The sequence below is a fragment of the Lampris incognitus genome, chromosome 15 (genome assembly GCF_029633865.1).
Source record: "Lampris incognitus isolate fLamInc1 chromosome 15, fLamInc1.hap2, whole genome shotgun sequence".
Taxonomy (NCBI): domain Eukaryota; kingdom Metazoa; phylum Chordata; class Actinopteri; order Lampriformes; family Lampridae; genus Lampris; species Lampris incognitus.
In genome coordinates, this window is record NC_079225.1 from 13,396,145 (window position 1) to 13,411,932 (window position 15,788).

At 49.4% G+C, this 15,788-nt stretch overlaps 1 protein-coding gene across 1 annotated transcript in view; it reads left to right on the forward strand.

Moving 5' to 3' along the window:
• The window catches only part of ptprk (protein tyrosine phosphatase receptor type K), a 148,783-nt gene that overhangs the window by 58,016 nt on the left and 74,979 nt on the right, over positions 1 to 15,788 (forward strand). Inside the window, exon 2 of the mRNA XM_056294136.1 lies at positions 14,207 to 14,329. Within this exon, the coding sequence (XP_056150111.1) occupies positions 14,207 to 14,329 (123 nt within the window). The remainder of the gene's footprint in view (positions 1 to 14,206; positions 14,330 to 15,788) is intronic.

Consider the following 15,788-nt stretch of genomic DNA (forward strand, 5'->3'; position numbering starts at 1 on the left):
CAGGGGAACCGAGGTTAGTTAGTTTATTGTCCCCGCTGGGAAATGCTTTTCCGCGGCACAAGGGGAATCAACATTACACACATCATCACGCAACAATAACAGACAGTAATAATACATGTAGTGCAGCACAACGGCACACAAAAGCAGCAGGCAAGAAAACATGAGAAGAAGATGCGTGGTCACCCTGTGTAGGGCTGCTATGGGGGGGTATGGGATGCTATGGGGGTATGGGATGCTATCGGGGGTATGGGATGCTATCGGGGGTATGGGATGATATGGGGGGGTATGGGAGGCTATGGGGGAGGTATGGGATGCTCTGGGGGAGGTATGGGATGCTATAGGGGGTATGGGATGCTATAGGGGGTATGGGATGCTATGGGGGGGTATGGGAGGCTATGGGGGTATGGGATGCTATAGGGGGTATGGGATGCTATGGGGGGTATGGGATGCTATGGGGGTATGGGATGCTATGGGGGTATGGGATGCTATGGGGGTATGGGATGCTATGGGGGGTATGGGATGCTATGGGGGGTATGGGATGCTATGGGGGGTATGGGATGCTATGGGGGTATGGGATGCTATAGGGGGTATGGGATGCTATAGGGGTATGGGATGCTATGGGTGTATGGGATGCTATAGAGGGTATGGGATGCTATGGGGGTATGGGATGCTATAGGGGAGGTATGGGATGCTATGGGGGGTATGGGATGCTATGGGGGGTATGGGATGCTATGGGGGGTATGGGATGCTAGAGGGGTATGGGATGCTAGAGGGGGTATGGGATGCTATGGGATACGGCACGGTGGCGTGGTGGCTAGCATGGTCGCCTCACAGCGACACGGTCCTGGGTTCGAGACCCGGGGTAGTTCAAACGTGGGGGGTCATCCTGGGTCGTCCTCTGTGTGGAGTTTGCGTGTTCTCCCCGTGTCTGCGTGGGTTTCCTCCGGGTGCTCCGGTTTCCTCCCACAGTCCAAAGACATGTGGGTCAGGTGAATCAGCCGTACTAAATTTTCCCTCGGTGTGAATGTGTGAACCCCGTGATGGCCCGGCGGCCTGTCCAGGGTGTCTCCCCACCTGCCGCCCAATGACTGCTGGGATAGGCTCCAGCATTCCCCGCCACCCTGAGAGCAGGATAAGTGGTTTGGATGATGGATGGGTGGGGGATGCGACGGTTTTGGGCAGAGCGAGACCCGTACCTGCAGCAGGGGTCTGCACGGCGGAGTGGCTGTGTGACGTCCCGTGCTGTTGTATCCGCAGTGTGTGTGCGGGCCCTGCAGCTGAGCTCTGAGACTTTGGGCGTGGGTCAGTTTTGAAAAAAAAAACAAAAACCAAAAAGCAAATTTAATTCTCAAGTGCTTGAGTTCGTGACTTTGTTCGTTTGAGTGTGAAGAGAAAGTGTTTGGTTTCGTGAGAGGAGGAGGAAGGGAAAGAGCGAAACAGCAAGGATAGAAGGACAAAAAGGCTCCTAATACAGAGGAAACGCACAAATCTGTTTTACTGTTACTGTCAATGGAAAACCCTGAATCAGCTCAGCACACACACACACACACGCACGCACGCACACACGCACACGCACGCGCCTCAGATTCAATTACAGCATTGTGAGATGAAGGAGAAATTCTTCAGCCTTCAGCACTTCCAATTAAACTGCTGCTCCGTGTGCGTGCGTGTGCGTGCGTGAGAGAGAGACGGTGTGCGTGCGCGCGCGTGCTGCTATTTGCACGTAGGTGTGCCCGGTTGTGTGTGCATGAATGTGTATGTTAAACAGACGAGGTGTGCATATATATATGTGGGTCTCGGCTTTGAACGTGTCGTGCTGCGCTGCGCTGCGCTGCGAGGGCCGCTGAAGCGAGACGAGAGCGAGAGAGCGAGACGAGAGAGCGAGCGCGAGACGAGAGAGCGAGCGCACGTGTGTGCGCAGCAGCCTCTCTGATGTCACCTTGTATCATTTCAGGCTAATTTCACCTATTGTATGTGTGAGAGAGAGAGAGACGACGAAGGAGAAAAACAGGAACTCGTGGACAGAGTGAATGACACAATACAACTTTATTAGTGTCCTGTAGGCGCTTTTGTTCACGTAACGCATGAGACGGGGTCACAAACTGCAACACATCAGGCTACCCCCTCCCCCGCCTTTATTCTCCCCAGTTGTGCTTGGCCAACTACCCCACTCTTCTGAGCCGGTCTCTGCTCCACCCCCTCTACGGATCCGGGGAGGGCTGCAGACTACCACGTGTCTCCTCCGATACACGTGGAGTCGCCAGCCGCTTCTTTTCACCTGACAGTGAGGAGTTTCGCCAGGGGGACGTAGCGCGTGGGAGGATCACGCTACCCCCCCCCCCGCCCCCGAACAGGCACCCCAACCGACCACAGGAGGCGCTACTGCAGCGACCGGGACACACACCCACATCCGGCTTCCCACCCGCACACACGGCCACTTGTGTCTGTGGGGACGCCCCGCCAAGGCGGAGGCAACTCGGGGATTCGAACCGGCGATCCCCGTGTCGCCACCCGGACGCGCAACTTTCACTTTCGCGTTGGACAAGACAGAGAAAAGAGGAGCCGACGCTTCAACCACTGCCGCTTTGCCGCCCCTCCCTCCCCGTTTCCTCCCCTCCACGTCGCTCCCGTTTGCCGCCTGATCGGGAGTTTCAGCTTTGTGACGCACTTCCGCGGCCGGGAACTAAGACCTGCCAGAAAATAGCCCACACGCGGCGCCACGTGAGATGGCGAGACCGGGTCAGCCAGTACGGCGAGCTGCTGGACCCGCCCCAGACGAACTGCGGCGATTTAAAGGGGAAAGGTGATTATGAGCTGCCGAAATTGGATTTTAATGAAGCAAATGTAATCATTGTCCTTGAAAACGATTTTCTTTAAATTGGAGCAAAATCGCACGGCGCACCTGCTCCACTCTTCTTCTCCCCCCCTCCTCTCCTCGTGTTTAATGGCGGCGATGCCACCAAACTAAATAGGTATCGATCCTCATTAAATGGATTATTAACACGGGAAGAGAGAGCGGGACGAGCGAACGGGGGGTGTGGGGGGGAGAACAAAGAGAGGGAAAAGCGATACGGTGCAGCCAGTAAGGACGGAGAGTTTTCCCGAGGACACTTCCGGTACTGAAAGGACTAGTGTGCGCGTGTGTGTGCGCGCGCACGCGCGCGCGCGCGTATATCACCGAGTTGATCTCGCCAGGGTTGGTGTGATCTGCTAAAAATTAATTTCTCTGTCTCTTCTTCTCTTTGTGTCTCTCTGCCGCCCCCCGCCCCCCTTTCTTCTTCTCTGATCCGCTCTCTGCTGATAATTAATATCTCCGCCAGCGGACTAAGTGAAAAGGAGCTCCGCTGATAAGCTCTAGACACACACGGTAGTGAGACGAGAGAGAGAGCGAGAGCAATCAGTACGTATCGCGTGCATGGGACGAAAGAGGATGCGTGTGTCTGCGGGAGTGAACAATATCCTGCTATGCGTGTGTGTGTGTGCGTGTGTCTGCGAGAGTGAACAATATCCTGCTATGCGTGTGTGTGCGTGCGTGTGTCTGCGAGAGTGAACAATATCCTGCTATGCGTGTGTGTGTGCGCGTGTGTGTGCGTGTGAGGTTTCTCCCTGTGCACTGACGTGTACGAGTCAGGACGAGGTGGCGTTTGTGTCCCAGTAGTGTGCGCGTCTAACCGGCAGCAGGGGCGTAACCACGGGTGGGCCTGGCCCGTCACAGGACCACCCATTTCAAGCCCAGGCCCACCCAATCACGCTGGCTTACAAGCACGTAGGCCGGCCCCTTTTACGTACGTGGAACTGCAAAATCTGAGCGCGCGTACCGTCACGCGCTGTATTTTCCACTGCTGCTAACTAGCCAATAGCCAACAGTTAGCCATAACTGTTGGAATGGCGAAACAAAGTTCAATCTTCCGCTTTTTAAAAAAGCCACGGATGGAGGAGGAGGAGGAAAGCACACCTGCTCCAGCACCGACTGAGCCGCCCAGTGAGAGTGAGATACCGCCGGAGAGAGGAGGCAGAGGAGGCTACAGCTTCTCCGTTGCAGGCAGCTTCTCTCCCCCCCCCCCCTCTGACGACGGTGAGGCGATTCCCTTGACCATGCCACCGCCAGATTTGTCTGCTGTGGATGAGCCACCCCTCGCAGCCTCAATTAGTGTTCCCCGCAACACATTACTGCTGTAATGTTTGAAGGATTATTATTGCTGGAAAATTTTGGTCCACCCATTTTCACTCAGGCCCACCTCAAAAAAATTTCCTGGTTACGCCACTGACCGGCAGATAACCGGTTTGCCGCAGTGACATTAAATGGTTTCGTGGATAGTATTGTAGCGAATTCGGGGGACGACGCAACCCACGGGAACTGCCGCGGCCGGGACGCGAACCCGTATCGCCCGCACCGCAGGAGACAGCGCTAACCGCTCGGCTAAAGGGGTCAGACCCGTTAGCTAGGGGGCTAACGTGTCTTATTAGTAGTTTACATAAGTTTACCGGAAGTGGGAGATTGCACAAATGCTTGTGGTGATAAAAAAAAAAATTTTTTTTTGGGAATTTTTTCTCCCTCCCCTTTTCTTCCCAATAGTATCCGGCCAATTACCCCACTCTTCCCAGCCGTCCCGATCGCTGCTCCATCCCCTCTGCTGGAGTCGCCAGCTGCTTCTTTTCACCTGACAGTGAGGAGTTTCACCAGGGGGGGGGCGTAGGAGGGGAGGATCACGCTATTTCCCCCCAGTTCCCCCCACTGACCAAAGGAGGCGCTAGTGCGGCGACCGGGACACACATACCCCACGTCCGGCTCCCCCCCCCCCCTGGGGACTGTGGAACTGAAGGGGTGAGAGGTCTAGTTCTGTAAAACCCGTTATCCACACTAGCTGGTGATCTGCAGAGACCGACCATCTGGACTGATCCGGGGAAATATGACGTTTCCTCGGTGTGCCAGGCGGCCCCGGAAAGCCCCTGCAAGGACACCTAGATTTCTTCGAACCTCGCTGTGAAAACTGGTTTGGGCCGCTCCCCTCCTCGAGGTCAGCGTGGGCTCAGATCAGCACCGACGGTGTTACTGTGGGCGATGGTGGAAAATGTTCTGTCTGATGCCGTCCCATAATCTTTCATCAAAGATTGTCGCCTTCCTCTGTCGCTGTTCGGTGTGTGTGTGTGTGTGTGTGTGTGTGTGTTGCGTGTTGCTCCTGTCTTTGCCCTTGAGCCTTTATCAAGTCCTTCTAATTATTTTATTATGCAAATGAGGCACCAATATTTCATTAGTGAGGCGGCCAATCACATAGGCTGATTAGGAAGTGATTAGAATGCAGTCAGCCTTTCTCTCTCTTTGTCCTTGTGAATGGAGGAGGGGTGGGCTTTAATGACCCATCTGGAGCCCCACACACACACACACACACACACACACACACACACACACACACACACACACACACACACGTGTCTGTAGGTGGTGGTGGTATTATAGGGAATGAGCGTTGTATGGAAGTGTTAAACCATACCAAACAGACCACACACATTTTTTGTTGTTGTCAGTGAACTTGTTGTGGTAAATATTGTGCGATATACTTCGGGGTGTGTAGCCCTTGTCTACACACGCCAAGACGGAAGTCTCGAATACTAGTTTGATGTTCAGGTAGTTTGTCATAGAGCTCATATTCAGTGCGCATGTTTGGAATTTTTGGTTCAAAAACGCTACGTGGAATGACGGATATTATTCTGGAAAAGCTGTTGTTACGGGGCCTCCGAGTAGCGTGGCGGTCTATTCCGTTGCCTACTCACACGGGGCTCGCCGGTTCGAATCCCCGTGTTACCTCCGGCTTGGTCGGGCGTCCCGACAGACACAATCGGCCGTGTCTGTGGGCGGGAAGACGGATGTGGGTGTGTGTCCTGGTCGCTGCACTGGCGCCTCCTCTGGTCGGATGAGGCGCCTGTTCGGGCGGTGGGGGGAACGGTGGGATCCTCCCACGCGCTACGTCCCCCTGGTGAAACTCCTCACTGTCAGGTGAAAAGAAGCGGCGGAGGAGGAGGAGGCATGTGGTAGCCTGCAGCCCTCCCCGGATCAGCAGAGGGGGTGGAGCAGCGACCGGGAAGGCTCAGAGAGCGGAGGTGATTGGCCAGGTACAGTTGGGGAGAAAAAGGGGGAACCCCCCCCCCCCCAAAAGAAAAGCTCTTATCACAAGTGGACATGAGGTTTTTCTATTTCGCTTCAGATGAAACGGTTCTTTGGCTCTGAGGTTGGACTCGCAGGTCCGCTGTGAGGTTCTGAGTTTGTCCAGCGGTCTACAATGTCGAGTCGTCGTGTTCACACGGGGCCCCTCGGTCAGGGACACAACCTGCTGTAGCCGGCTGAACACCCGAATGACAAAAATAACGAAAATGGACACCGGTTTGATCAAATGCCAGACAGACAGACAGACAGACAGAGGGACAGACAGAGAGACATAAGGAATCAGGGACAGTTTATTGTCGTTTCTTTCATGTACTCGTGTACACAAAAGAAACGAAATCTATTTTTACCCGGCCCACAGCGGTGCAACACTAAAGAAGAAAACGCACGTCCAAAATTTCCAAAAACGACACCACCAAAATACACACAAAAACAGACGGAACAAAGCAACAAAAAACACACACAGTTAACAACACGGTCCACTCGGTGCAACACCGTCCAAAAATGCCACTGTCCAGAGAGCGAACCCCAGCCAGGACGACTGTCGGGTCTGCATGGGCTAGCAGTTAGCTTAGCCTGCCCCACTTCCGCGTCCCGTCAGACCGCCCTCGGTGTGTCCTCTTCGGCCACGGCTCCGGGCAGGGCCGCGGTCCCCCCGGGCCCCGCAGGACACGGCAGACCGGGCTCCCTCAGCCGATCCGGCGCCGGCTCTCACGATGACACAAACGTAGACGTGGACAGACGCTGCGTAGTCGGTACTGGGTGAAGCCGCCGCAAACGTGAGTGCGCGCCGCCATCTCCCCCGCACCGGAAGGACAAACGGAGCTATGTATCGGTGGTTAAAGTAAGCGGCTAACTAGAGGAACTGGGTCGCTCCAACGCGGCCCGGGCGGACGGGTCCAGACGTTGTCAGATTCGGATGTGAAACAGTAAATCAGTCCACGACTTGTCTCCGAGTCACTTTGAGCTTGTTCCAGCAGAGGTGAAATAATGGGTGAACGCCTGCTCTTCTCATTACTGGCAACACGTGTAGATTGTGTGTGTGTGTGTGTGTGTGTGTGTGTGTGTGTCGACAATTTTATGCATATTTAGTCTTTGCAGACGCCTTTCTCAATAGCGGGCAAACGCACACACCAGACGCGTCGCGGTCTTGAGTGTATCCGTAGCTGAAAGCGGGCGGAACGTGTGTTTGGGAGTCGTGCGGGATAGACGAATGGTGTAAGACTGTGAAATTCCGAGGCCTCCCTTTAATCTGAACCGTCAGCCATGAGGATTTTCGAAATGAGGACGGACATATCTTTCTTCCCCGAGCCCGGGCAAAACACGTTTTCTATCATGGCGGCTTATCGGAGCTGATACGAGAGCTGCGAGACACGGCTGTTTTGAGTTGACCTTCAGAAATCCTCCCCAAGTGTTCCCAGAAGCCTGGTTTGAAATTCATCTTGAACTTCCCATATCGTGTACGTTGTGATGGTAAAGCAGGAAGTAACCTCGAAACGCCTTGAAAAGACGCGTAAGGTACCTTTTAGCTGAACTGAATGTTGATGTTCGTTACGGTAAGGAAAAAGGGGGACGTGCTCTCACGGTTAGCTTTCCGTGCTAGCCCGACACCCGCAGCATTATAAACAAAGGGTACTGCTGTCCGGGGGGCGATATTATGAACCCTACATAGGCCTCGCCAAAATCTCGTTTCTGGCTTTGTCACGTGTGCGCCACCGTAGCAACGCGAAAATATGTTGTTATGGGGTTAGCGCTCATCAAGGAAACGCTGTACACCCACAATTTAACCTGTCTAAGTTATCCACAATCAACATTAACGTTTTTAACTCAATCTTTGCTTGCTCCACGTTTGAGCATAGGATACTTCACCCCTTATCATGACTACAAACAAAACGAGCTCCTATATTGTAGTAATATGACTTTTACATTTATACACAGGTAACAACTTACTGATTAGCTTTCTTAAATGTGAGAAAGTCTATTTATTAGATATATGTTCATTTTCAGACAACTAACGTTACTTACCTCCGTTCTGTTGTTGACAGCCAGCAGTCCAAAATTACAAAAGCAGCCAGCTGTCCAAAATTGCGAAAAATACAAAATTACAAAATTGAAGGTAGCTAACGTTAGCTTTGCTTCGCACCGAGTTGATAGTTGATTGTTTCCTTAGCAACGCAGCGGAAATCCGGCGTCCGTTCGCGAGATTTGGGACAGGGTACGGGATTTTGGCGAGGGCTATGTAGGGTTCATAATATCGCGTCCGGGTGGCGTGGTGGTCTAGTCTGCTGCCTCCCAGTACGGGGGTCACCTGTTCGAATCCCCGTGTTGCCTTCGGCTTGGTCGGGCGTCCCTATGGACACAATTGGTCGTGTGTACGGGTGGGAAGCCGGACGTGGGTATGTGTCCTGGTCACTGCGCTAGCGCCTCCTCTGGTTGGTTAGGACACCTGTTCTGGGGGGAATAGCGTGATCCTCCCATGCGCGACTCCACATGTATGGGAGGAGGCACGTGGTAGTCTGTAGCCCTCCCCGGATCGGCAGAGGGGGTGGAGCAGCAACAGGGACGGCTCAAAAAGAGCGGGGTAATGGCCAGATACAATTGGGGAGAAAAGAGGAAACTCAAAAAAAACCCAAACAAACATGGGTACTGGTTAGTACCTATTACAAAAAACCAAAAAAAAAACCCAAATCCAAACCCAACCCTAAACAAGACCCCTATCCAGAAATCATTTTCAAGAAAATGTTTCCCGTTATGCTACAGTCGCCTGTTAAGTCAGTCCGGACGAGGAGGGAGACGGTGGTCTGCCTGACGGTGTTCATAACGAGCGCTTGTTAGAGAGGCTTGAAAGGCTGGGTGGTCCTCACAGGGGTGGGTCAGGGTCAGCCACACGTTGTTTGGTACTCAAGGTGCGGCAACCGCATATTTATATTTAAAAAAATTACATTATTATTTTTGAATAGTAATGCAATTTTGAGTAATTATTTTTGATTTATGGACATTTCCAATATAAAAGATTCAACTTTTTATGATGGTTTATTGAAATATTCAGTAATTTTTGAAAAAAACAAACAAACCATATGATCTGTAATGTGTGTTTTTTACAAAGGCTATTTTGTTCTTTTAATCTTATTATATCTATCTATCTATCTATCTATCTATCTATCTATCTATCTCTCTCTCTCTCTCTCTCTCTCTCTCTCTCTCTATATATATATATATATATATACATAAATATATATATATAGATATATATAGATATCTATATATATACAATTTCCCTCAGGGATGAATAAAGTATTCTGATTCTGATATATATATTTAAAATGTTTTTTTTTTTTTTTTTTTACTTGTGTGGACCTGTTAGGGTAAACTGTATGACAGTCACTTGTCTTTCCCTTCTGTCTTTAGCTCTTTAAACTGGAAATAATGATAGGACGAATTGTCTTGATAAATAAGATCTAATCTAAGCAGAATATTTTTTCTCTTTATTAGCCTGCCTGAGAGCGGCATGGTGGTGCAGTGGTTAGCACGGTTGCCTCACAGCAAGAAGGTCCTGGGTTCGAGCCCCGGGGTAGTCCAACGTTTGCAGGTTCTCCCCATGTCTGCGTGGGTTTCCTCCGGGTGCTCCGGTTTCCTCCCACAGTCCAAAGACATGTAGGTCAGGTGAATCGGCCGTACTAAATTGTCCCTAGGTGTGAATTTGTGTAGGCGTGTCGGCCCTGTGATGGCCTGGCGGCCTGTCCAGGGTGTCTCCCCGCCAGCTGCCCAATGACTGCCAGGATGAGCGGTTTGGATAATGGATGGATGGATGGATGGATAGCCTGCCTGCCATCAGCCCAGACTTCACTGATTCCATGACAGTGTTTTTCATGTAGCGCTGGGGGTTTTCTCTGTTAACACATAACACCATCAGTAAGACGTATCGACAGCGTTTGCCTACACATGACATGACAGTGTCTTCTGTCTCAGTGCACTCCGGTCCTGTAGGATGCCTTTTATATCATAAACTATGTCACCTTTAACTATAGCTTTATTTATTTAATTTTCTATCTATCATTTCAGCATACTCGATTTCTCATATCGGCGAACTGTAGGCTGTTAGACAGCTGCCTGTCGATCTCATCATCCGCACAAACCGAAAGAAGCTCGTTCTAGGTCGGTCCATATTCCAGACATTTTTAAATCTGCTCTCTTAAAGAGTAACTAATCCCTAGATAATCGTAGTGAGAGTGCTGACATCTACAGCAGGGATAGGCAACATGGTCCAGAAAGGTCCGGTGTGGGTGCAGGTCTTTGTTCCAACCAAGGCGCTACACACCTGAGTCTACAAATAAAGGTACTTCGCAAAGACTATTGGTTGACTAATAGAATCAGGTGTGTAACTGCTTGGTTGGAACAAAGACCTACACCCACACCGGACCTTTCTGGACCATGTTGCCTATCCCTGATTTACGGGTTAAAAACCATGTAAAGGTTAAAAACATAGCAGGGTGGCCTTGGTCCTCTGTGAATTAAGCATAGCAGGATAAACACAGCTGAAGGTAATCACATTCATAATGGACCTGTTTGATTTAGGTGTGCCAAAGAACCAGCATTGGCGGTACCATTGACAGTTGGTAGTGCTGGCTCTGTCTGTCTGTCTGTCTGTCTGTCTGTCTGTCTGTCTGTCTGTCTGTCTGTCTGTCAGTCGGTCAATGCTGATTGGTGTGCTGGTACATTTAAATCGAACAGACGGTTGGATCACTGTTAAATGTACGGTGGTACCTTTAAGTTGATACAAAACTCCTACTCTCCGTGTCCCTTCCTGTGCTCCTCTTAATACGCTCACAACCTATGAAGAACGGCTTGCTGCTAACTGTAGCTTGTTTGCCATTGGTCGGTGCAGGGACTGCTTTTTGCAAATAATCAGTTTGAAAGATGCACATCACACACTTTGCATACACACACACATACCATGTCTCCCTATACTGGTGGGGACGCCTCATCGACTACATTCATTCTCTATCCCTTAACCGTAACCTTCATAACTACACGCCTTCACCCTAATCATAATCCTAACCCTAACCCTAAACCCAAATCCTAACCCTGAAGTAGACCCCTTTCCTCATGGGGACCCATAGGTGGTTTCAGGATTTTCTATCCAAATGGGGAGTAAATGGGGACTAAATGTCCCCATTACGATAGAAAATCCTGACACACACCCCCACACACACACACACGCACACCCACACTGTGCCTTTTCAACTCACACAGAGAGGGCTGCTTTACAACAAGGTGCACAATGACACTCTGGGACACACACACGGCTTTTTCGACTCACACAGAGAGCGCTGCTGTACAACAGGGTGCACAATGACACTCTGTGGGACGTGAAGAGTCAAGGGGTCACACGCGCACACACACAGACAGTATAGTTTGTTTCAATAGTATGATTTACACATCAATAGAAAGAGATTCTGCATATCCCAATGAAGAATAAAACGGCTCAGAATAGCAGTTTATAGTCTGTGTCCCCTTGCTGGTTTGGTTGCCCTCTACACGTCCCAGCATTTTTAACATCATGGCTGGAGGTGGCTTGCTTGTGACAAAGACTTGACTGAACTGGATGGAAGTGAGTTGAAGGGAATGAAGAGAGGTTAGATGGAAGGATGGAGCCAAGAGGAATGTGATCCACACAGCCTCGGGGCTGTGAGCCACAGCCGGCCGGCAGCTTTAGAAAGTTGGTTAGTTTGTCAGTTGTCTCTCCTCTGGCTTGCTCCGTCACCTCTTGGTATCTGTCTTCAGTCTGAGCTCAGATTAATGAGATATCCGAGAGCCTCTTGTGCATCTTGTCAGGGGACTGGCACCCAAGCCCACCCGGCCCTTTGTTTTTTCCACGTGTCATGTACCCCAAAAAAGTGGGTGCATGATATACCAATTTCCCCCCCCCCTCCATAACCACCAAATATTTGCCTGCTACACTGCATCTGTTTCTACCATTGATGTTCTTGTATGGCGCTGTGTAGTTTTGGGAGAAACATTTACAAATATGCCAGAAATGTTCAAATCCTGTGACTTTACTTCTATTCTCATTATAAAAATAATAAAACAATCTATGGAGGATTTGTGACCACCAAACATGAGCTAGTTATTACAAAGTAATATTTACAATATTTGGGCTACTGCTTGCTTCAAGATGGTTCTTTAAAGAGGGTTTTAATGCTGTTTTTTGTGTTTTATTATGCCATGCATTAAATATTAAACAAAATTAGCAAAATGCTTTGCTTTCTGCATACGCTGGGCATGTGTTGCCCTAGTGGGATAGTGATGCAGATAGTTAGCTATCATCCTAATATTTGAGAAGATCCTTGCTAGCACAGCTTAGCGGCTGCATGGCAAGTTAGGCCAGATTTTAGCTGGAGCTTTCTAGCTAACCAGCAACTTCTGGAAGTAACCTACATCCAGCATCTACAAAACTCAGCACTGCTGAAACTTAATAAAGAATCAGTTATAATAAGTTATAAATATTTCTTATTTGATTAACAAGAATACCAGCCACGACTCTTGAAGTAATATCTTCAATTTCTTGCTTCAACTCTTTCAGCTTTCACTCACTGGCACTCATTTTCAGAAAAAAAAAGTCTCATCAAAAATGAAACAATTGCATTTTAATTGTGTCTTACCAAATTTAAATATTGAAATAAGGACCATTGTGAAAGGAAAGATGTGTATTTGATTGCCGGCTTTGAAAGCAAACGTAAGGGGGCGACGTGACAACTTTGGTGTTTTAAGCTGGTGGCCAGCAGAAAGGAAAGCCGGGGACGTAGACCCTGCAAAGGACGGCTGGGTGACCATGTAGCACCAGAAAAGTAATCATCAGCCATATGAATCAGATGGCATTATGACCTCCACCAGCTACATCCCTCCTAGCTACATAGTCAACACCAGGCACACATTACCGCTAGGTAGATGTATGAGCTAGCTAGCAGTAGCCAGCATGCTGTTTCTTTCAGCTATGTTTCCTTTACGAGCCCTGTATCATTGCAATTTGATTGGTTCGGCTAGCTGTGAGCGACAGATGCAGTCCAAAAACGTTAGGGCGATTTCTTGTTCAAGCAAGACTAGGAGCTGCCAGCTCATGGATTTGGCTTTAAGCGGCGATGACAGACTCGGATGACTGGCTGAAGGGCGTGATCATTGAGTCAGAGGTGGTTCTGACTGGCCTAGAGTGACTTCTGTCAGAACGCAGGCTTCCCCTGGTTTGTTAATGAGCTGAGATGCACACATACACACACCCCACAGGGGGAAAAACACACAAAGAGGAGATTCATTTGAGAAGACCAGAGCGGCGAGTCAGAGTATTGACACATTATATCCATTGTGAAGACTAACAACGCATTTTTTGAAAATGTTAAGGGGTCGAAGGTGTAGATGGGTGGGTGGCAGAGAGCCTTTACATCCTCTGCAGCCCATCCACTTGTATAGCCCATGCTACATGCTAGAGAGGGATTGTGAGCCTCATGATACGTTCGCCTCATAGGGGTTCAGCAGTGAGCTTTTCCCGACAGAAAATGTAGGCTATAAAGGAGGTGGCCAAGGGTGCAGGGTAGGTTTTGGCCACATTTGTAATTTTGCTGCTAAATGGCGGCTGCAGCAGTTCGCTACTCGGATAATTTTTTCTTTTCTTCTTTTTTTTTGTCTGCGTGCACACATTGCAAAAACACTTCAAGGTCTTTTGTATTTCATCACAGATTACAGGCCAGAGGTCCTGCAGAGTTTAAGCTGATAAAGTACTGACCCCCCCCAACTTTGTGCCACAACATAACACTTTACAGAGGAATGGTCATTGTGTTTTTATGATATGCTAGGAATGCACACTTCATGATAACAAGGTTTGTTTTCCCTGTCACCCAGTTGGTTATAAGGGCAGAACAGGATATTATGTGACTTTATTCCAAAATCCTATGAAATCAATTTATTATAAAAGTTATTAATTTAAAATAATAATTCATGATCGTATGAGTTAAACTAATGTTTCTTTTGTCTTTTTTTTTTTTTGGTCTCCAGGAAGTTGTACATTTGACGAGGGTTTCTCTCAGTGCGATTACCAACAGGATCCTTACGATGACTTTGACTGGATGCACATCAGTACCCAGGAGGTGCCATATGTCTCCCCAGATTTGCCACAAGGTAAGGCTTCGCTAATTTCCCCCATTTTTCTCACCCAGACGTCTATCCTGAATATCTGCCCTACATTTACTCATCCACCCATCCGTCCACCGAGTATCCACCCTCCGTGTCACCTCTCCTTCTAGCTTTTCCATTACGCCTCTATTCTTTCTTCTTCTCTTCCTCCTCCTTTTTCTCCTAAATACCAACATCTGCATTTCCTCTCCTCTCCTCTCCTCTCCTCTCCTCTCCTCTCCTCTCCTCTCCTCTCCTCTCTTTAATTGGTTGTTTTTTCCTCTGGATGATGATGAAGGGGAAATTAAATCTTTCTACCTCAGGGCTGAGGGTCTAATTAACGGTATATGAGGTCGTTAATCAACAGCAGAGAACAGGGAAGGTTGTCTGCTTTACACTGTTAAAGGCCCAAAGTTAGAAAAATTAACTAGACTTATAATATAATGCGATAACAGCACCTAGCCTCACAATGCTGAAACCACAAAGTCCAGAGTTTCAGCGGCCCTCGCCAGCCGCTGTTAGGACGGCCGTTACAACTCGCCCGCTTAATGAACCAGCATGGCGGCGTTAAAATGTCCGTAAAACATTTCCTTGAGTCCACTTTGAATTTATACAATTCAGGGTGGATTTTCTTCCAAACTGAGATTACAGGACAGCCTGTTGCACGGGTGCGGGACTGCTTATCGCCACCAAAATCCAGCCTGTCCGTCTTATCCACCATGAAAATCCACATGTACACACACACAGACACACACACACATCAATATGCATGGGCAGTCCTTTTCATAATGCTGACTTGTGATGATCAAGCTGAGTGGGGAGTGGGGGGGGGGAGTGGGGGGTGGGTACTTGCCCAAGGACTCATGGGAGAGGTCTTTTAATAAATATTTTAAGTGCCAATAGTGGGTGCAGGAGTATGGGCCTGGAGAAGGGGGCAGGGTCGGTCCGGGATGGCCAGAACAGGTTGAAAACCTTGCCTGCGAGAGAACATTAGTATGTTGTAGCATGTTGAGATAAGATTGATGCCAGTTAAGGCTAATTGGATGAGCAGGCGGAGGGTCGGGGTTGGGGTGGGGTTGGTGAATTTACAGCTTTAAGGGACCGAGGTGCTGGTCATCAGCAGACGGGTGCGGTGTTTGATATTTGATGTTTTAGTACTGCTGGTGGAGCGCAGGGGGGAATGGGGCTCTGGGTGAGATGAGTTTGCTGGATGCTGTGGATAAAATGGCGGTGGAGGGACGCTGAGGGAATGATGTTGGGAGGGGACAGAAGGAAAGGTCGGTGGGGATGTTTTAGGGCGTATAGTTGTTAGACAGATGTGTACTATTGCTTTTTAGCAGTGTTAATGTTTTAGGTCTTTCTTTTTTTTGGGGGGGGGGTCCCGGGGGGGGGGTCCCACTTTGTCTCCCCAGTTGTATTCGGCCAATTACCCCACTCTTTGGCGAAACTCCTCACCGCCAGGTGA